Genomic DNA, 21,490 nt, shown 5'->3' with positions numbered 1-21,490 from the left:
TCCCAGACTTAGCCTATAGTCAGCTTGTAGAACAAATGATGTCTATTTCTGGCACATCATTCTGAGATTTCATGATAGAGGATGTAGCTCCATTTTCAAATATAGCAAAAGCATGACTATTTTCATCCATTCATACTCCAACTTCATTCTCAAAATTAGGTCCCAAGTTAATTGATAATTACCTTTGAAATGTGCGGATTAGTGCAGGCAACCAGGTGGTGACATTGAATTCTCAGCCAGAGTTTATTTCTGGAGTTGATTCAGCGGCCTTGAGCTGGTTTTTGCTCACTTGATGCCCAGAAGCCGTGGTTTCCCAGGAAAGATCATTCCCATTTGAATCCGGCTGTGATTCTTGCTGGGTTAAGTAAAGAAGCCTTTTGGTTCTGCTTCTGCAAACTTACACACTGAACTGGGACAAGTTTTTGTTTGGGGTAGTGCCTGGGAAAAGAGGAACCTTTCATTTTATTCAGACGTCAAAAAGAAAGGCCTCCAACCATCTGGAGATTTCTGGGTCTCAGCATCCCAAGCTGGCTTCGTTTTCATGCCTAATGGTCAGGCAGGCAGAGCTCTTTCTCTCCACTCTGGCCAGTGCCCGGCCGTCCCCGGAGAGGCAGAGCCAGAGCCGGGGCCCTTGCCTGGGGGCCACGGGGGGTCGCCGCTCCTTGAGTGTGCGGCTTTCCCCGCCGCCTGCCCTGCTGTCCTCGCTGAGTGTGAAAACGACACAGTGCCTTCTCCACCAGCCACTGCTTCAAGGGCCCAGATCCCTTTCCTCTCCTTTCCCTGTGGAGAAGCAGCCAGGCACCTGGTGGTTAATTCAGGAAAATTGACTTCAGGTGCCCCATGTCCCTGATGGGGACCCGCTGCCCTCTGAGGGACTTTGTAACCACCCGTGGTCGCAGCGCAGACCCATTCACATGCCTGGCTTTGCAGAGAAGGCCTCTTTCCGTTCTGCACGGCATGGCTCTCTGCAGGGAGGGGACGTAGTCCTTCTCTGAGTGATCCCAGCCTCCCCAGCACCAGGTTCCTCCACATCCCTTTGTCTCCTGTGTAGAGGCCTCTCAAGTTTGGTTCCCAACTTTCCTGCCTTTAATTTTGACCTTCTCAGCAGTGTTTTTGCTGACGAGCCATCTCTCTCCATTCTCTAAAATGGTTAGCTTTTTGTTCATTCCTGTATATGTGTGATGCCTTTAAACATATTTCCCAGCTTCTTTTTTTTTTTAAACTTTTTATTTTGAAATAGTTATAATCATAGAAAGTGGGGGAAAAAATAAACAAACGAGGAGGTCCCTGCATCCTGCTCCCAGCCTCCCCCAGCGGACACATCTCACGTGACCACAGTGCACTGTCAAAGCAGAAAAGTGACTTTGCTACACTCCCCAGAGCTTCTTCTGGTTTCCCCAGGTGTGCATGCACTCACGTGTGTGCGTGTGCACGTGTGCGTGCTTAGTTTCATGCGGATTTACCGTGTGTAGATTCCTATAACCCCCACCACATGCAGAGTCGTGTAAGATCACCCATCACCAGCGGGCTCCCTCCTGCCGCCTCCTTCTCCATGCCCAGTCTCTACCCCACCTCTAACCCCTGGCAACCCCTCATCTTTTGTTCTCCATCTCTGTAATTTTATTTCACAAATGTTACATAAATGGAATCATATAATATGTACCTTTTTGAGACTGGCTTTTTCTACTCAGCAAAATTCTCTCGAGACCCACCCCTGTTGTTGCTTCATTTCTGAGTCCTGCTTCATGGAATGGATATGTCATGCTTTCCTGAACCATTTACCCTTTAAAGGACAACTAGGATATTTTTAAGTTTTGGCTGTTGCAGAAGAGAAGCTGTGGACCTTCATGTACAGGTTTTTGCAGGAAACTTAGGTTTTCATGTCTCTGGGATAAATGCCCAGAAGGTCAGTTGCTAGGTCTTTTGGCAAATGCTTACTGTTCTAAAAGAAACGGTGAAACATTTCCAGAAAGGCTGTAGCATTTTACATTCCCACAAGCAACGATGAGTGATCTCCAGCTTTTTAAAATCTCAGAAGTTCAGGATTGCTTTGATATGTTTGTCAGTGAGAAAGATTAAGATCAAATGCATAATATTTGGGGATGTAAGGTTTACCTTATATAATCAAATCTCAGTTTTTATGTTTAACATTCAATTCTTTGGTTGAACTGTCTGAAAACACTCTTCAGTGTTTGATTTCTTTAGTTTATTATCTGGTATAGATACAAATGAGCAATTAAGTGGCCGAAAGCAAGAGGAAACTGAGGACCTAGAACCATCTACTACGTCACTGGCCCTTGCAAGACTGAGCATTAAATTTAACTTAGGACATTCTGCTGGTTTAGCAACTATGTCTTCACATAGATTGTGGTATCTGGTTGTTTTTATTTTTAAACTGATGGTCTTCCTGTAGGTGGAAATATAAAAAAAACTAATCAATTATATTTTCTTTCTGTAGAAATGGAATTTTTTCTAACAATGTATTTTTTAAATTGAAGTATAGTTGATGTACAGTATTATGTTATAGGAATACAATATAGTGATTCACAATTTTTAAAGGTTCTACTCCATATATAGTTATTACAATATATTGGCTCCATTCCCCATGTTGTACAGCACATCTTGTAGCTTATTTTATACCTGATAGTTTGTACCTCTTAATCCTCCACTTGCACCTTGCCCCTCCCCCTTCCCCTCCCCAATGGCAACTACTAGTTCCTTCTCTACATCTGTGAGTCTATTTCTTTTCTGTTATATTCACTAGTTTGTTGTATTTTTTTAGATTCCACATGTTAGTTATATCTTAGAGTATTTGTCTTTGTCTGACTTATTTCACTTAGCATAATGCCTCCAAGTCCATCCATGCCATACACCAGAAACTAATACAACATTTTAAATCAACTGTACTTCAGTTAAAAAGCAAAGAAACAGCCCATTTAAAATATGGGCAGAAGAACTGAACAGACATTTTTCCACAAGAGGAAATGCAGACGGCCAACAGGAACAAGAAAAGCTGCTCAACATCACTGATATCAGGGAAATGCAAGTCAAAACCATGAGACACCATCTCACGCCTGTCAGAATAGCCATCATCAAAAAGAACACAACAAATGTTGGCAAGGATGTGGAGGAAGGGGAACCCTTGAACACTATTGGTGGGAATGTAAATTGGTGCAGCCACTATGGAAAACAATACGGAGGTTTCTCAAAACCCCGAAACAGAACCGCCATATGGCCCAGCAGTTCCACTCCTGGGCATACGTCCAAGAAAAACAAAAACATTAATTCAAAAAGATACATACACCTTGCTATTAACAGCAGCAGCATTTATAATTGCCAACATATGGAAGCATCCTAAGTGCACATCAATAGGTGAATAGATAAAGAAGATATAGCACATATATTCAATGGAATACAACTCACCCATAAAAAAGAAGGCTATTTTACCATTTGTGGCCCTTTATTCACTGTTTAGTTTTGTTTTGTTTTTTGTACTTCAAAAACCAGTATTTTGTAACTGGCATAAATACTTCCATTGCATCAAAAACAACAAAATACCTAGAAATAAACCTAACCTAGGAGGTTACCTACACTCTGAAAACTGTAAAACATTGATGAAGGAAATTGAATATGATACACAGAAATGGAAAGATATCTTGTGCTCTTGGATTGGAAGAATCAACATTATCAAAATGGCCATACTAACCAAAGCAGTCTGCAGATCCAGTGCAACCCCCATCAAAATACCCACTACATTTTTCACAGAACTAGAATAAACAATTCCAAAATTTATATGGAACCATAGAAGAACCCAAATTACCAAAGCAATCTTTTGCAGGTCTTTTTTTTCCTCTGTCTTCTTTTTGTTCTCTTTTCTTGTGGTTTAATGGCTAGAGAAGTTCCTTTAATGTTTGTTTTAAAGCTGGTTTGGTGGTGCTGAATTCTTATAGCTTTTGTTTATCTGTGAAGCTTTTGATTTCTCCAAATCTGAATGAGAGTCTTGCTGGATAGAGTATTCTTGGTTGTAAGTTCTTCCCTTTCAATAGAATCTTTATTAAAATAATTAAGGAAGTATATTACAGTGTAACACATTTCCTGACTTGACCAACTGAGTGGTCCAGGGCGGGCTGTTTTGCGTGCCTCAGCTTTCTCACTACAGAATGGGACTAACAGCACCTTGGAGGGTTACGGACCAGTTGGGTGAAATTACACACTCACCACCCTAGCTGCCAATAAATCTTCCTTTTTTTCCTCCTCACCCGTATTATAATGTGCTCAACAAATAATACAGATTTAAATATAATACACAGAAGTATAAATACCTCGGTATAAATACTTGGGTACAATCCTCATACCTTCCTTACTCATCTTTTTTTAGGAAAAGGAGGTAATTAGGTTTACTTATTTATTTATTTTTAACAAAGGTACTGGGGATTGAACCCATGACCTTGTGCATGCTAAGCATGTGCTCTGCCGCTGACCTGTACCCTCACCCCTACCTTCCTTACTCATCTTTGAGCAACAGGAAATGTGTCATCTACTTCTGTTGCTCCTTCTCAGAGTAAGCACCTCACTCTGACCCATAAGGTCACAGTCAGAGCCTTTCTGAGATAAGCACAGCTCCAGCTCTGTCTCCAGCTCCAGTCCTTAGGGTGGAATAGGTGTTGTAAAGAATCTTTACTCCTGGCCCTGTCCATACTGGCATAAGTTACATTGTGCACGTCACTGACTACTTTTGTTCCCAGCCAAAGCTGCAAAATAAATGAATGATTTTTTTCCACCAAGTAAATATGTGTGAAACATTTGTGTTCTCCAGTGGGCAGAGGGATGTTATTATCTAAAAAGAAAATCCTACCACAGTTTAGTCTAATTCACGTAAAACATTCTTTTTTTCCTAGAGAATGGTTTAAAACTGGTTTAAATTCATAAAGTTTCTGTTTCTTCACGTTGACCCAATATTTTCAGGTAGAGAAATTTTTAAAATTTTTTTTATTGAAGTGTATAATTAAATTACAATGTTAGTTTCATGTGTACAGGAAAGTGATTTGGTGCTACACACACACACACACACACACACACACACACACACACACACACACACACACACACACACACACACACACACACACACACACACACACACACACACACTTTCCGTTTCTTTTCCATTATGGCTCATTATAAGATATTGCTATAGTTCTCTGTGCTGTACAGTCGGTCCTTGTTTATCTCTTTTATATATAGTAGTGTGTGTCTGTTAATCCCAAACTCCTAATTTATTCCTCCCCTCCTTTCCCCTTTGGTAACCATAGTTTGTTTTCTATATCCATGAGTCTATTTTCTGGTTTATACATAAAATGTGTATTTTTTTTTTTTCAGATTCCACATATAAGTGACATCATATAATAGTTGTCTTTCTCTCTCTGACTTACCAGGTAGAGAAAAAATTTATGTCAATAGAGAAATTAGAAATTAGTGTAGAAAACTGTAGGGAACTCTAATATACCCGACACAGAGTAGTCACTTAGTACATGATTATTAAATGAATGAATTAATAATATACTATCTTATCTGTATTTGTAACTCAGTATTACAGCAGGCCTTGAACATACATCCTGTGCACTGACTCCAGATTTTATCATTTGTTATTGAAGGATCACTTCTAAATGGAGTGTCGCAAGGTCCACTTTAATTAGTTGTTCAGAGACTGACCTCAGTTAAGGTAACCAAGAGGTGAGGCAATTCTACGGAAGTTCAGGGAATGCAACATTATAGGGCTTAAAATGCGCTGCTGGAAATGACCGTGTATGCAGTCCTGTGTACTGGTTAGACTTGTTTTAGAGCGTGTTTTTAATATTCTTATTTTCTTATGTTGGCGCTCGGCTTCATAAACTAAAGGTGGGAAGGCTTTGGTTAATTGAGAGAGGACGTAAACTATCCATGTGCGTTTCTGTCCTCTGCTGCTTATTGCTGATTACCGTTACTGAATAAGCGGTGGAAGGTTGGTCACCAGCAGTGTTTTGTCAGAGGGATTAAAAGCGGTGGGTAAGGTAGGCCCGCGGAGACTGAAAGGCTTTTTTGGTTTCATTGCTTGTTTCCTGTTCCTTTTCTTTAAAGCACAGACTTCAGAACCACAGGATCAAGGATGCTTGTGCTTGGAGTTTGGGACCAGTGATGCTGATGGACACAAGTTAATGACCAAATAGATGAAGATTTTATGAGAATGAACTTACTTCTTTTAAATGAGTTTAAGTCTCTATCCCAAGACAAATTAGATCCTTGGGTTGTGAAAGAACTTGATAATTAGATCACCAAACTTGGTCTGTTGATCTCTGAGAAACTGTGGGAAAAGAAAGAGATGCCTGAAGGCTGAGAATGCACTTGTGTGTTTTTAAGGAGGTAGATTTCACATACTATTCAGGTCGAGGTCAGGCCTAAGCAGAGTTCTAGAAAAGATAGTCTGTAACTGCCAGGAAAGGAAGATGCAAATGAACGAGTTCTGCCAGGTGAACTTTATTTCATTCTTTACCAGGTTTCTGACTTAAGGAAGAGTATGCAGTGAAATTAGTGAGCATTTGACCAGCAGTTGACATTTAATTTGTACTCAAGACAGAAACATGGGAGCCGAATGGCTGTGGAAAAGAATCAGCTGAGGGTGTCATTTAACACAGACCAAGGCTGTCTTTATCCACCATACTCATCTCTGAGTAGACCCTGCCAGGAGGAAAGTGTGACAGCAAGACGTTACTCACACCCAGCACTTGAATAGGGAAGTAGTCTCCAGCCCAGACCCACAATCAAACTGGCTTGCTGACGAAGGTGGTGATGGAGGTGGTAGGCCAGTCCTCTTAGGTGGCCCCGAGGCCAGGCAGCAGATGGTTTTAATCCCTGGTTTCACCTTCTGTAGGGGAGCAGCCTGTGCTGTCGCTACTGTGAATAGTTATTACAACCTCTTTAGAACTTTTAGGTCCCTGTGGAATATCTGGAGAGATTTTTGCATCCACATTCAGGCACCCTGAAAACTAATCTTTGTTGTGTTGAGAGCCATTTATCTTGAAAATGGGCAAATTGCCACAAAACCAGGACAGACGTGGTGCCAAAGCAGAAATTGTGGCTGCACTAAAATCCTTGCAGGTGAGACTTTAGCGGGGGCAGGAGTTGGTTAGACGACATGAGCAGGGCTTGAAGATGCCTCTGCTGTAGACCTCTGTCCCCTGCACCAAGCCTGGGAGTGGGTGGACTGGCACGGAGGGCAGGCTTATCGAAGTCTAGACCAGGTTCTGCCAAGTATGTTGGATAATAAAATAGGATTCTAAAAGATCCCAGCAAGAATAATTCCATATCTGTCACAGAAATTTCACCCGTGGGTTTTAATATATGAGTCTGTTTTGAATCAGATGTAGGCAGGTTACAGAGTAAGGGCCACATAGGTGGCAACAGCGTGTGTTAAAAAATATTCTTACATGTATTCATTGGCAGTGTCCACAGTAATTCCTGCCCCATTGGCTGTAAAAGCAGTGTCACAACTACGGGGACAATCATCTTTGCTGCTCGCTGCTGCTTGGATCACGTGTGTTGCTGCCTTCAGTGCTCCAGCCCCTAGACTGAGAGGGCGGAGTGTTCAGAGGAGAGAGAGCTGGTGCTGATGCAACTGGTAGAGTTCAAGGAATAAAGTCTTGGGAAAGGAAGGGCAGACTCCAGGAGCGGGCACTGTCTCCAGAGACTTGAAGGGCTAAAGAGGAATCACACTTTGACCAACTGCTGACGTTTTTTCGGGGAGACTGGGTTGCTCTCAGAATGACCTGGGCTGGGGAGGAGATTTTCTCCAACTTGGCACATCAGGGAGCATCAGTTGCTGAAGCGAGGGTGTCTTACCCATTGGGGATGTTGCAGAATAAAAAGAAAATTAAAAATTCTTCATCTCAGAATCTGTTTTTAGCAAATTAGACTTGATGTAAATATCTGGGTAGTTGAGGTTCCAGCACTGACCTTGATCTGTGTGTCCGCCCTGGGTCCTGGCTTCCACCCTCCAGTGCCCGATGTCCACGTGGTATCCCTCCCTAACACGCTGCCCTGACACGCTCCTGGTTTCTTCTCCTTTTCTCTCTTCTCTTACACATGTTGCCTTGGTTTTACTTCATGATACTGACTTTGACTTGCCTTCTGCCTGCCTCCCTCACATCCTTCATACATTTCCTTTCGTCATATTAAGATCTATTTTTGTCACCCCCCCCAAAGAATAACCCAGTACTCCTGAAACCCTTACTCCCACTCAGGTGACAGGCGCAGTTGGCCATTTCAGGCTGCAGAGCTGCTGTTCACGGCTGGACCAGTTCCCCTGTGATCCATGCTTCCTCTCCCTGAAACCAAACCACGCGTTCTCTGCGTAGCGGGTGCCCTCTGAAATTCTGCCTGTGAGTCACCCTTGAAACCACCTACTTCTGCTCTGGCTGTTACACTTCCCACACTGGTCCTTCAGCTCACCCATCCCCTTTGGTACTGAATGATTGTCTTGGTCAAAAGCAGAGGGTAGGGAAGCAGGTGCCAGTGGAAGTGGCTTCTGTTGATGAAGTGCTCATGGGACTCGAGCACTTCCCTACGTCTCTGGTCATTTCACTCAGTTCTCAAACTGGCTCTGCCTGTTAGGGAAGATGTACGTGGGCAAATGACTCCGTGTCATAGATGAGAAAACTGAAGGTAGAGAATGCCAAGGACTTTCCCCAGGTCACATGGGGACAAGGGTCCTCTCTGGTGTGTTGTGCTCCCACCTCCAGAGGGACCAGGCTTGTGGCTTGTGTGCATCTCTCAGACTGTGCATCTGAGAGAGGCTGCAGCCAGAGCCGACCCCAGAGCTCGGGGCTCCGATCCAGCCACCCACTGAGTCAGGGGGAAGTTGATTCCTTCCCCGGGATCCCCCACCCCTGCGAGTTCCTCTCAGAGCTCTCTCTAGTGAGGAAGGGGCTTTTTCAGGGGCTTTCTCCCAGTAGAACTTCAGTTCCTTCTTTGGGCTCCACTCAGCACAGGGGTGTGGGGCAGGGGCTGGGTTGGGGGTGCGCCTAGATCAGACCCAGCCGGATGCTGGATCCGAGACCAGCCTCTCCCGCATCTTTATCACAGGACTTTTCTCCCCACAACCCCACGTGTCTTCCTAGCCCAGCCTTCTCTGTGAATCTTTGTGTGTGGGTAAGTCTGTGCACACCTGCACCCCATTCTGGGCTGAGTCCGAGTTCTGAGTGCTCCTGGCCACAGCTTGCATGGCCTCTAGGGGGCAGTGTAGCCTAACTGGCCGCCTGGCCATCCCCTGGCTGTGGGCATGATTCTCCTAGAAGCAGATTCCATGCTGCTGAGAACATGGATAGAATGCAACTCCCCTCTTGCTGTCGGGCAAAAATTTATCTTTTTATTGTAAATTAATGGCATGCACAAAGTTCAATCTTTTTCACCCTTAGGAAGTTGATGATAAAAATTTCACAGATGTCCTAGAGACTTTTTCTCATTCATTTATTCAAAGATTATTTTAGGCAGCATATGTACTACTTTAAAGGCTTAAAAATAGGTTTTGCGTGAATCATACTGCGTTATGATATGCCTCAGTTCATCGTCAGTTGACTTTAGAAATGGCCTTTCTTGGACACGTTCCTTTCCAAATTAAATGAAAATATTTCCTGTAGGACCAGACAGGAATTTTAAAGGGGCAGAGGAACTTTGGGCATTTGAATCATGGGTTTAAATGTAGCCTTGCTCCGTCTACCACGGTTATTTTTCCCTTTTCAACTATGTGAAGCCCGGATCCATCCCTGTGGCCTCCTCTACAGCTCAGCCCCTTGCTGGTTCCGCAGCTGGCCGGGCGGTGTGCACCCTCCAGCATGGATGCGTGTGGAGATGTCCAGGGTGTTGAGGGAATAAGCTGGTTCTTTCAAAGCTTACCAGGAGGAAAGAACAGGGTCTGAACCATAAACACTCATGGCCCTTCCCAGAACGAAGTGGAATTGAGTTCTGTAGAATCTAATGGACTAGTTTCAGCACCTTTTCCTCATACTACACTATTTTCTAGGTGTAAAAAGATTTAAAGGTGGGATGATGTTAAGTTTACCAGACCAAGTGACATATTTTGAACAACTGGGAGGAACCTGGACGTTTGAAAAATATCCAGAGAAGGAACACTTTTAAAACTTTGTGATTCTTACTAGAATTTTACAAGAACAAAACTATTCTAGTGGCTAATGTTTACTTATTTCTTTACTCTGTGTGTATCGTCTTGTTTAGTCTTCTCAGCAGCTCTCTACGGTAGGCATTATTATGCCCATTTTACAGATGAGAACACTGAGACATGGACCCCAGTAAATAAGTTGCCCAGGATCACACCTTAGGAAATGTTAAGTCAGGATTTGAACTCAAGCAATCTGGCTTCAGAACCCATGCTCATAATCATTGTCCCATATTACCTCTTATGAAAAGTATTTTGTTTTAATTATTTATCGATATATTTTTTGTTGAGGTGTAATTGACACATTATGTTGGTTTCAGGTATATTGCATAATGATTCAATATCTGTATATATGGTGAAACGATCACCACAGTAAGTCTAGTGAACACTCATCGCCCCACATGTAGTTACAAATTTTTTGGTTGTGATGCAGCCTTGAACATCTACTCTCTTAGCAACTTTCACATATGAAATATGACAACGTGGCTGGACCTGGAGGGCATTATGCTAAGTGAAATAAATGTCAGACAAAGACAAATACTGAATACCCTCGCTTAAATGTGGAATCTGAAAAAACGAAACAAACAAAAATCCGAACTCATGGATAAAGAGAACAGGTTGGTGGTTGCCAGGGTGGGGCTTGGGGGGTGGGGGTAAAGGGGGTCTAACGGTCCAAACGTCCAATTATAAAATGGGTAAGTCCTGGGTTGTAATGCACAGCGTGGTGCACATAGTCAGGGAGCATCTGCTATTGCCATAAAGATAGGTAAAAAGCACACCTGTCCCCTGTGCCTCGGGCCACTTCCAAGAGTCAGGTTTTGTTGTTTTTGTTTTTACTGAGGTAACATTGATTTATAACATTATATGAGTGTCATGTGTACAACGTCATATTTCTCCTTCTGTGTCCCTTACGCAGATGTAATTTCCATCCATCACTGCATGGCTGACCCCCTTTACCCTTTTCTCCCTCCCAGCCCCTAGCCCCTAGCCCCTGCCCTATAACTGCTGCTCTATTCCCTGAATCTGCATGTTCCTGTTTGGTTTGGCTTCTTCTTCTATTTTGTTTTTTTGTTTGTTTATTCGTTGTTGGTTTTTTTTTTTCACATATAAGTGAAATCAGATGGCATTTGTCTTTCTCTATCCTACCAAAGAATCAGTTTCGCTCCCTCCGCTCCCTTCCTCTTCAGTGTATAGAAGTGAGCCTTGTGAAAACGGTTTCATGATTTCAGTGGTATTTGGGGGTAGTATTTGCTGGAACAGAGGAATTCTGTGCCTTGTCCCATCCTGTCCCACAAGCCGGGTCACTGAGCTAAGGCCTCACTATTGAGTCAGAGAGGAGGCGGCTAGCTGACACCCCAGGTGGGAGGCAGACACCCTGCGGCTCAGGTGGCGTCCGGGCCCCAGGGCAGGAGGGACGCCAGGCCCAGGCTTCTGGAGGCCCAGCGGCGGAGCAGAGGCGGGAGCGGGGTCTACCCCCGTGTACTAGGTGTGTCTCGTCCAGGACGTGCCGACTCTGCATCAGGCTGCCATCGTCAGTGTTGTCACGTTTTGTTGGAATTGCAGTGTTTTTCTAGTGGGATTTTTTTAAACGTGTGTTTTGTTTTCTCAACAAATTTCAAAGAAAAGATACTAACTAGTTTGTGCTGGCTTTGTGAGAACTTATCTCTTGAAAGTGTAGTGTAACTAAAACTAGAGGCCACCATTGGCTCCAGCACTCAGTGGCCCAGTTTCTCAGTGTCCCCAGAGGCTAGCTTGCCGTCCAGTGTGCCAGACACCTCCTTCAGTGACACCGATTCAGTGTTTGAGGTGGAATTGGCTCCTTTATCTTTCTTCCCATCAGTACTTCTGTTTAGATTACAGTGAAGAGAAAGCAGTCTTCCTTGGATGTACATTTCCTTACATTATTCGGCACCACTGAATGAGTGTAAAATACCGAGGCAGCATGTTTTCTAAGACGCAGCAGTTTAACATTCAGCGTCCCTTTCCGCATTCCTTAAATTAAGTTTTCACCCATGAATGAATTAGCTCCTCGCTGACTCCCAGGCAGGTGTGTCCCGGAGGTTCCGTGGCTCAGGGATGAGGGGGCTCAGCCTCGGGGAAGCATGTGTGTGAAGATGGAGTTGAGATTTTGAGAGAATGTTTTTTCATTTTCTTTTCCAGCAGAAGAAATGCAGTGGCAAAGGTCCACTTTTTGATAAATGTCTGTCTTTGGACAGGAGTCGGGGTGGGAGGGCCACAGTGGCCCAGTGCTACTGAAGGTTGGTGTTCTCTTTTGGGAGCAGGTGGCAAGTCACCTGCCTCTACCCAGCCCCTTGCATGTGGAAGGCAGGTGACCATGAAGTGAGTGAAACTGTTTCAGCCAGAAAAGCCCACCTACTGGACACCATATCATGGATGTTTTTGTTAAATATTTTGACTTGATAAAAATACTGTACTCTTGTTTTGGTAAAATATTTGTTACTGCTCAGTGCAGCCTAACTGGTACATACTTGATTTCTTACAGCAAAACTTGCCTCTTCAGTTGATTTGAGGAGGTTAGTGGACTGAAGGTAATTGAATTTGTGTGGAGCATTGAGCTCACCTAGCGCCCTGCTGCACCCTCTGTCTTCTGGCCCCTTGATAACTTCCTGAGGGCGGGGTTGGTAGTCTGAGGATCCCCGTTGTAACAGAGTCCTAGAGAAATTCAGAGATCTCTTAGGTCACTGCTTCATCAAAGCGTCTCTTAAATCCGTAATACTGTTACTACTATACAGTAGGACTTACAGAGGTTGGAGGGGTTTTCGTGGGAAATATTAGAGCAAATTGGGAGATTCCTCATGGTCGTAACGCTGTCATACTTCCTGTTATTTATAACTGCAGCAACCGTGTTCATGAGAACTTAGGGAAAGCAAAAACAAAACAAAACGCAAGACAAGAGTATGTTATTGACTTGGACCCCTTCTAGGTGGCGCAGAGCGTCAGTCCGCGTTTGGCAGGTCGATGAGCGGCATTTTTCAAGTTGAACTGCAGAGGCAGTGTGAGTGTGAGGGGGTCGGGAGGCTTCCTGATACCAGCCTGACCTCACGCGCAGGTTTGCCCGTGTTGCACAGGGCATCACCTTCGTCACCTGGGGCCTCTTTTCCCTAATCTGTAAGAGCAACGAGACCTCTGTCTAAAATGTCTTTAATTAAAATTCTTGGATTGTATGAAATTTGACGTCTTACAAAAATGGGTAAAAACATAACACGGATTGACAAACATTTTAACATTTTTAGTGAAATTAACTCTTCGGACCACAAGTAACTCGACCAAAAGTAACTTCTTTGCCAGCCCTCTGCTTATTTTTTAAATTTGCCTGCCCTGTTGAGAATAGTTACTGACCTGATAAGAGCCATCTGGTGAGACTGTTTTCAACTAAATGTACATTTAACAATGAAAGAACTTTTAGAAGGTTAGCTTGTGTTTGCCATCGTTAGTCCTTAGGGAATTGCTACTTAAAACCATGGTGAGATACCACTCATTTCGAATGGCTGCAGTTGAAAAGGCCGACCTCATAGGGGATGGGTGGGGACGTGGAGGGACTGGAACTCTCACGTGCTGTGGGGGCGGGGAGGGACGTGAAATGGTACAGCCACTTTGGAAAACAGTTTGGCAGTTTGTTAAAAAGTTAAAACATACACCTGCCACATGATCCAACCACTCCGCACCGAGGTCTCTACCTACAAGAACGGAAGGAACCGGTGCACACGGGGACTGTGTGCCAGCGCTCACAGCTGCTGTGTTTGTGATGGCCCCAGACTGGAAACAGCCCACATCTCCTCGATGTCTGAGTGGGTACGTTGTGGCTTCAACACAGAGTGCAGAACTGCTCAGTAATGAAAAGGGAAGAACTGGATCCACACTGTCATATGGATGAAATCTCAAAATAATTATGCTGGAAGAAAGAAGCTAGACAATAGAGCACATACTGTATGATTCCATGTTTATACTTCTTTAAGAAAATGCAAGCCAATCTACAGTGGCAGGAAGCAGGTCGGACAGGACAGGAGGTGGGGAGGGTTACCGAGGGCACCAGAAGACTTTGGGGATGGCGGAGCTATTCACGGTCCTGGTAGCCTTGATCTTTCATAGGTTTACACATGTGTCAAAATCTACTGAGTTGTGTACTTTCCATTTCTGCAGTTCATTGTGTGTCAGTCATGCCTCAGTACAGCGGCTGTGCCGTGCTAGCCACGATGCCAGCGTGGCCGGGCCGGGCTGGGGCCGGTGCCTTCCCCACCCCCGCAGCTGGGGCAGCTGTCTGCAATGGACACGTGAGATACAGGAGGTGATTCTTCCATCCCTGAGGAAGTGGGAAGCATTTTCTCCAGACACCAACCACTTCCAAGCCACCAGGGCCCACTCAGTCTAATTAATTGTCCTTTTCACTACATGGCTCCCCAGAGATGTGGAGGAGGCATGGGCTTCCCGGCGGCAAGCGAGGTGCTCTGTTTCCACCAGGCTGAAAGCAGCTCTTGTTCCAAGTTGTCCTTACCCGCCCACGTCCCCGGACACATTGCTGATGGTCATGGCCGTGAAGGTGCTCAGGTGTCTTCAGGAAGCACGCTTCTCATTGCAGGACTGAGCTGTGGCCAGGCTGGGAGGGGACCTGGCAGAGCCATGTCTGGACTGCGTGCTGGGCGCAGGGATAGATCTGTTCCACCACGTTACGTGCTTCCTTCTTTCCTGAGGGATGTAAAGCCCCTCTCTCTGTGCAGTGGTTTAATAATTAATAATGGATTGTAATGCCCTTGCTAAAAATAAAACTATCCATCTGCTGAATAAGAATCCAAAGATGCGTAGAAGAAAGTCTGTTACGTTTAGCAGATGTTCCAGTTGTTGGAGGGGTCTTTTCTCCTTCCTGTTGTGCTCGGGCTGAGTCTAGGAAGGACTGGGAAGAGTCACTTCCCTTCCCTCTCCTTTCTCTCCTTTGTGACAGTCACCTTGGGCTCTCGGCTCGTTTGTTTTTTCACCCCGTGTCCTGCTCCGTCTGCGTGTGTGTTCCGCTGGCCGGCAGGCTGTGTGGGTGCCTCTACCCGGCCCGGGTCCCCCACCCCCCCATCCCGGGACACGGAGCAGGACCCGGCTCACGGCTCTCCCCCTGCAGCTGTGGACATGGCTGGAGGAGCTGCAGAAGGAGCTGCTGGACGACGTGTATGCCGAGTCGGTGGAGGCCGTGCAGGACCTCATCAAGCGCTTCGGCCAGCAGCAGCAGACCACCCTGCAGGTGACGGTCAACGTGATCAAGGAAGGGGAGGACCTCATCCAGCAGCTGAGGTGGGCCCGTCCGTGTCCTCCCATCCGTGCCCTCCTGTCCCTGCCCGTGCTCCTGTCCGTGCCCTCCTGTCCCTACACAGATGCTCTGAGATCTGCCAGGGACTTCCCCTTCTCCTCTATTTTTCGAACAATTAGCTATAATTCTCTGTGTAACTAGGCAGAGAACAGATGACATCCATACATGCAAAGGAGACTAGCATTTCTCTCTCTTTTCTTTTTTTCCCCCTCAATCTTTTTCACTCCATGATTTTTCTCCTTACAGCATTGACTACTAAACCTTCCCAGAATTCAACTCTTATTAATATTCCCTTTTATCACCTACCTAATTATTACTGAGATTTCCTAACAAACCAGGTTAATTTAAACCTCCCAGGACCACATGCTGCAGGGCCTGAGTGATCTGCTCCTCTGCAGTGAGGCTGGCCTACCTCCTTCGGACCCCCAGCTCGGGCAGGGCTGGCCCGGCCTCCGGTGACCTCGGTCCCTCCCGCAGGTGCTTCTAGGGGCAGGATGGCAGGAGACCGCACTGGGGCTGGAAGCAAATTCCTTTAATTGGTTACAGGGAGCGTTCACATAAAGGTAGTCCTACAGGCTCATGTAGAAGACAGCTGATCAAATCGTCAGTCCTAACTTTGCATGATGCTCTTTGCTAAGAGGCAGAAGTCCCTTGACGAAGGCTTAGTTGACTGCTGCACAGTTTAACCCTTTCCAGCCGATGCTGCTCTCTCTAAGTAGTATCACCTGTCCTCTACCTAAGGACAAACTACAGATGAAACTCCCCTGAAATGGTTTGTGTAATTAGTAGCCTTCTTCTAAGAGGGACTGTGAGGAAGTGCGGAAGGAATTCCTCCGTGTGTCCTCAGATCGGAGGAAGAAGCCGGGGGGTTTGGCGGGAGGGGGGCTTGTTCCATTTTCTGAAAGCAGCAGTCCCGCTTCCTGCCGGCCTCTCCCCTGGAGCCCTGGGCTGCCGGATCTGGCCTCTGCCGCCGTAAGACTTGCCCATCCAATTCCTGTTTGTCCCCCGCTGCTCCTCGCAGGGACTCGGCCATCTCCAGTAACAAGACCCCGCACAACAGCTCCATCAGCCACATCGAGACGGTGCTGCAGCAGCTGGACGAGGCCCAGGCACAGATGGAGGAGCTCTTCCAGGAGCGCAAGATCAAGCTGGAGCTCTTCCTGCAGCTGCGCGTGTTTGAGAGGGACGCCGTTGATGTGAGTGTCCCTGGCACCCCGCATCCCTCCGCCCCTGCCCTGTCCGGCTCCTGGGTCCTTGCCCCCGCCCCCCATCTCTGTGCGGTGGTTGTGGGGAGAGGAGGAGGAGGAAGAGGACAGAGAAAGGACAGAGTGGCTCTTCCTAGCTCAGCCCTGGGCTCTGGCGTTTGAAGCTGGGGGAGGCAGGTTGGGAGCAGGGCTGACACCACACAGCAGGACAGCAAAGCCAGCGAGCTTGGTGAGTGGAGTCCAGGCGGGGCTTCTACTGACACGTCACCTCAGCTTGTTGATCCCTGATTGGACCCTGCACTGCGCTCGGCTTGGCTTGGCCTGGCCGCAGAGGCACGCACTCAGGGCGGCGGGGCTCTCCCCTGCCACCCCGCCTTCCTCCCTCCCCACCTCCCTCCCAGCTCTCTCCTCCCGAGTCAGAGTTCCCTGAGTCTGTGGTAATAATGTTTTAGGTCCTGGAAACGTCTCCAGATATTGTCAGGTGATCTGTGATTCTTACCTAAAAATTGACTTTTGCACCTTATTTAGGCTAGGAGAACGAAGGACAGGTTTCTTTTCTTTTTCTTCAACCAAGAGAGGATGGTTTTTAATTCTCTGCCAGGCAAGATCTTTTTTTTTTTTCTTTTTTAACTTGATGAGCACAAGCAGAAGTGAGTATGATTGGATGCCGCTAAATCTGTGTAGGAAACACAATGAAAGGAACCAAAACTCCCTGGGTGAGGCCAGCCTCCCAGAGCCCGTGGGCTTCGTGCAGCTGCTTACAGGGCCTGCTGCCCATCCAGGTACCTCCTCCGCCCAGGTGGCCCCGTGCCTGCCGACCAGGATCTGTCGAGCACACTGTGTTCATATCTGTCACTCGTCCTGGAGGGTAGTCGGGCCCAGACCCCGGGTGCCCCCGAAGGCAGAGGATGGCAGGGCTGCTCAGCTCAGGGGACCCTCAGCCCCTCGCCCGGCTCCCTGCAGAGATTTGATGTGGGTGCAGGGGCCTCTCACAGGGGCCTTGCGTTGGCTGCTTCTGAACTGTCCAGCAACATTTTCATGAAAGAAAGACCTTCGTAGCTGTTTCATTGTTGTCATAGGTCACATGTTGCCTGGGAAAACTGCTCAGGTCCTCTGGTCTTGACCTTCCCATCCCCGTGGAGCCGCGGAGAGAAGAGGTGTGCTGGTCTCAGCTCCCGGAGGCCCTGCTGCGGCCTGGGAGGCGGTCAGGGTCAGGGTGCAGCCCTGCGTGGACAAGAGAGCCAGCATGGCTGCCTTCCTCTGACCTCTGCTTCAGAGGAATTGCTTCCGCCAGCTTAGCTGCTTGTTGAATAGTGTCAGTTAAGAAACACAAAGCAGTCAGAAGCATTATTTGAAGTTTTCCTTCCAGGACATCTTGAGATCTGGGGAAAAAAAATAAAATTGGCTTTACTTGTATTAACACTACTGCAAAGGTGAAAAAAGAATTCGTTACTGTATTTCCACTTTTATTGAACCAGTGTTCTAAAATGCAGATGAGGAACCAAAAATGTACAGTTTCCCCACACTATAGCCACAAAATTTCAGGAGGCCTTAACAGAGCCAGCACGCTTGGCCAGGGGTAAGCGCTTTCCTGAGCTGGGGAATTAACCCTGCAGCTCAGTCCCAGGCCAGCCAAAGTACAGTCTAAAAGCTTTTACAGTGTCACAGCCTGGGAACCTCTTCTCTGGAGTAATCCTGAAAATGTGAAAACCTGAGCTATTTAGGCTCCACTGGGATTTCCCCTCCTGTCTGGACTGATGCCCCTTGTGAGTGCACACAGGAGGCATGGAGTTACCTTCATGGGAGAAATTCATCTGTTACAGGGTCATTTTTTAAAAAATCCCCCATGTCTCTTGTATTTCAATTGAAATAGCATTTCCATCTCTCAAGAGCAGAGTGGGATTTTCTATGGTTTAGAATATTGCAATTTCAGGCTCCAGATATTCTAAATAAAATCTGCTCTGTTGATCTACAAAGAACAGCACAAGCATTATCCTGGCGTCCTATGACGGTTTAGTTGTGGAAACAGGCTTAACTGTATGTGGGTTTAGAAAGAAAAACAGACTTTCTAAAAATTTGGGGGCACATTTTAAAAAATGGGTTCCTATTCAAAAAAAGACCTCCGCTTTCTTGAGCTTTGTTTTTGCCACAGATTCCGTTTCTTGGCTTATGTGGTTATTAACAGGCAGTAATGCTAAACTTGGGGCAGAATTCTTCCTGATGACCCTGGATCATGGCCACTGCCGGGGCTTCTTTGTGCACAGTACGTGTGTTTGAATCCTGCTGCACTTAGCACATTGATCTTTGTTTATTATCCACTTCTTGAGTATTTTCTGAGCCTGTTGTCTCTGTGAGGCATTGTCGCTGAGTCTGTAAGTCACCACCACACCTAACCCTCTCCTCCCTCAGGGTCAGAAAACAAATAAACATTAAGAAAGGAAATTCCTCTTAGGATAAAGATTAAAGTTACGGTAATTTTTTTTCCTTTTAAAAATAATTTTCTTGTGGCTTCTTGATTTTTGTCTAATTTGGCATTACTTAAAATTATTAATTTATTAATTAATATAATTTAATAAATGGATGTAGCATACACACATATTATGTAGATCCCAGTAGTAAAAGAAGAAATCAGGAAGATTTGTGCAATAGGAGTTCGGAGAAGTCTTAAGATTTTTATTACTTTCATCTCCCAGCTGGATTCTGTATGAAGTCTCTCAAATTCTCAAACTAATTTGGTTACTGCTCCTGAGGACAAAGTAAATTAGAATCCATGGGAAATATTTCATTGAAGTGTGGAGAATAACACTCTTTAACAAGAAGTTTTTTCCTTCTTTCTGGATTTCATAATTTTTGGTCTTAACTTTCCTAACATACTTTGAAAAATTTTCAAGCCCACAGAGAAGTAGCGAGAATAGCACAGCGGCCTTCCACATGCCTGTCCTCCGAAGTTCCGCGAGATTTTTGCCCCTCTTACTTCAAGTATCACCTTCTCCAGTTGTGCTGTGGTGTTTTAGAGGAAATCTTTGCCAGCTTACAATATTTCACTCCTAAAGACTTTGTAAATATCTCTTTAAAAGTAGGTTATTTTCCTGTATAACCACATCATATCCTAAGCACCTGGCCAATTTAACAGTTACTTCTGTATTATCTTCTAATACCCAGCCTCTGTTCAGATTTCTGCAAGTGCTTCAGAGAGGAGGCACGTGGGGTCTGCTCCTGTATTTGATGGTTAGTCTCTTCATCTAGAACTCTCTCTATCCACCCTTCTTTATTTTTCCCCACACCATGATTTGTTGAATTAACTGACAGTCGTCAAAGGAAGCAGGTCCCACATTCTGTGTTTCCTCCCTCGACCTCTTTGAGGCTGTTTAACTGCTTTTCTCCTTGGCATTTCCTGTAACCTTAGAAGGTAGATGGAAGGACCCAATTAGATTCAGGTTCGTTTTGGTACAAGAAGCCCTGCGGGTGGCACAGCATTGTTCCTCCTGTCAGGAGGTGTGTCCTGTATGGCACCGCTTCTTCAGGGATGCTTGGGGCGGTCTGCAAGGTTAGGACCAGCAGCCTGATCCCTGTCAACGTCCTGTCAGATCCCTGTCTCTTGTGGGCACTGGTGATCCTTACCTGAACAAGCATTTTACTAGGATTTTTTTTCATTAGAAAAAAGTTTTCTAATTTTAGTATTTCTACATTCAGTAGCTAGATCTAACCATAAAGAGGAACTTTCCTTCATCATTTTATGCTTAAATAATTAATTTTCTCCTTTAAAGACCAGTTTTTAGGATAAAGTTTCCTTTTAATCAGAACCAAAGAGCCTTTCATTTAGTTTTTGGTTCTTTCGCTCTTCTTTTTCTTTTGACATCATTAGGAATTAATGGACTTCTGTATATTTAATGTATTTTGTTCTTCGTGGTCATTTTTTTAGTGTCTAATTGTTGCATCTTTGGCCAGTAGGAGCCCCATCAACTGGCTTCTGTGACCTTTTGACACAGACGCATTAGTCCCTTCCCTCCTTGACACAGTGAGATGTCACAGCAGATACTTAATTTTTAAGTCTTGGTCCTAAGCACATCCTTTCCTCTGTCAGATCATCTCAGACCTTGAGTCTTGGAACGATGAGCTTTCTCAGCAGATGAATGACTTTGACACAGAGGACCTCACAATAGCAGAGCAGCGCCTCCAGCACCACGCGGACAAGGCTCTGACCATGAATAACCTGACCTTTGATGTCATCCACCAAGGGCAGGACCTACTGCAGTACGTCAACGAAGTGCAGGCCTCTGGTGAGCAGTGCGTCCCGTCCCGGGTCGGCGGCGGGGCTTTCGTGTCCTGGCAGGAGCGTGTCCAGTTTATTTCAGTGTGACGGCTGTCAGCGGTTAGTTGACTTACTCCTGTGATTCAGGTGTTATAAATACCTGCTCTTTGAAAGGAAATGTCTGCTTTCTTTTACCCACAGAATGTGATCACTCCATGATTAGTGTACCACCCTTGATATTTTTACATGTTACCTCAAGTAGCATGACTTTAATTTTACAAATTATATATTGTATCTCCATGAATGAGATGTAAATCCCAAGAAGATATTTTCACATCTTCTATTTTTGTCTTAGTTACTATTTCACCAGCAGATGTCACTGCAGGCTCAAAAATGTAGAGCGCGCTGTAGGGTTAGAAGCTTTGCAACAACCTGCGTCCTATGTTACTCATTTTACACAGGTCAAATTAAATGCTCTCTCAAGAGTGAAGGGGTACACAGTGGACAACAAAAAC

The 21,490-nt window shown here is 45.5% G+C and overlaps 1 protein-coding gene across 3 annotated transcripts in view; it reads left to right on the top strand.

Moving 5' to 3' along the window:
- Positions 1 to 21,490, top strand: part of TRIO (trio Rho guanine nucleotide exchange factor) — a 330,020-nt gene that overhangs the window by 183,729 nt on the left and 124,801 nt on the right. For all 3 annotated transcript variants that reach the window (XM_072958843.1, XM_072958845.1, XM_072958844.1), the window contains exons 12-14: positions 15,333 to 15,502; positions 16,540 to 16,714; positions 20,808 to 21,003. In XM_072958843.1, the coding sequence (XP_072814944.1) occupies positions 15,333 to 15,502; positions 16,540 to 16,714; positions 20,808 to 21,003 (541 nt within the window). The remainder of the gene's footprint in view (positions 1 to 15,332; positions 15,503 to 16,539; positions 16,715 to 20,807; positions 21,004 to 21,490) is intronic.

The sequence above is a fragment of the Vicugna pacos genome, chromosome 3 (genome assembly GCF_048564905.1).
Source record: "Vicugna pacos chromosome 3, VicPac4, whole genome shotgun sequence".
Classification (NCBI taxonomy): Eukaryota; Metazoa; Chordata; class Mammalia; order Artiodactyla; family Camelidae; genus Vicugna; species Vicugna pacos.
The sequence above is the reverse complement of the archived record's forward strand: the minus strand, read 5'-3'. Positions and strand labels throughout refer to the sequence as shown.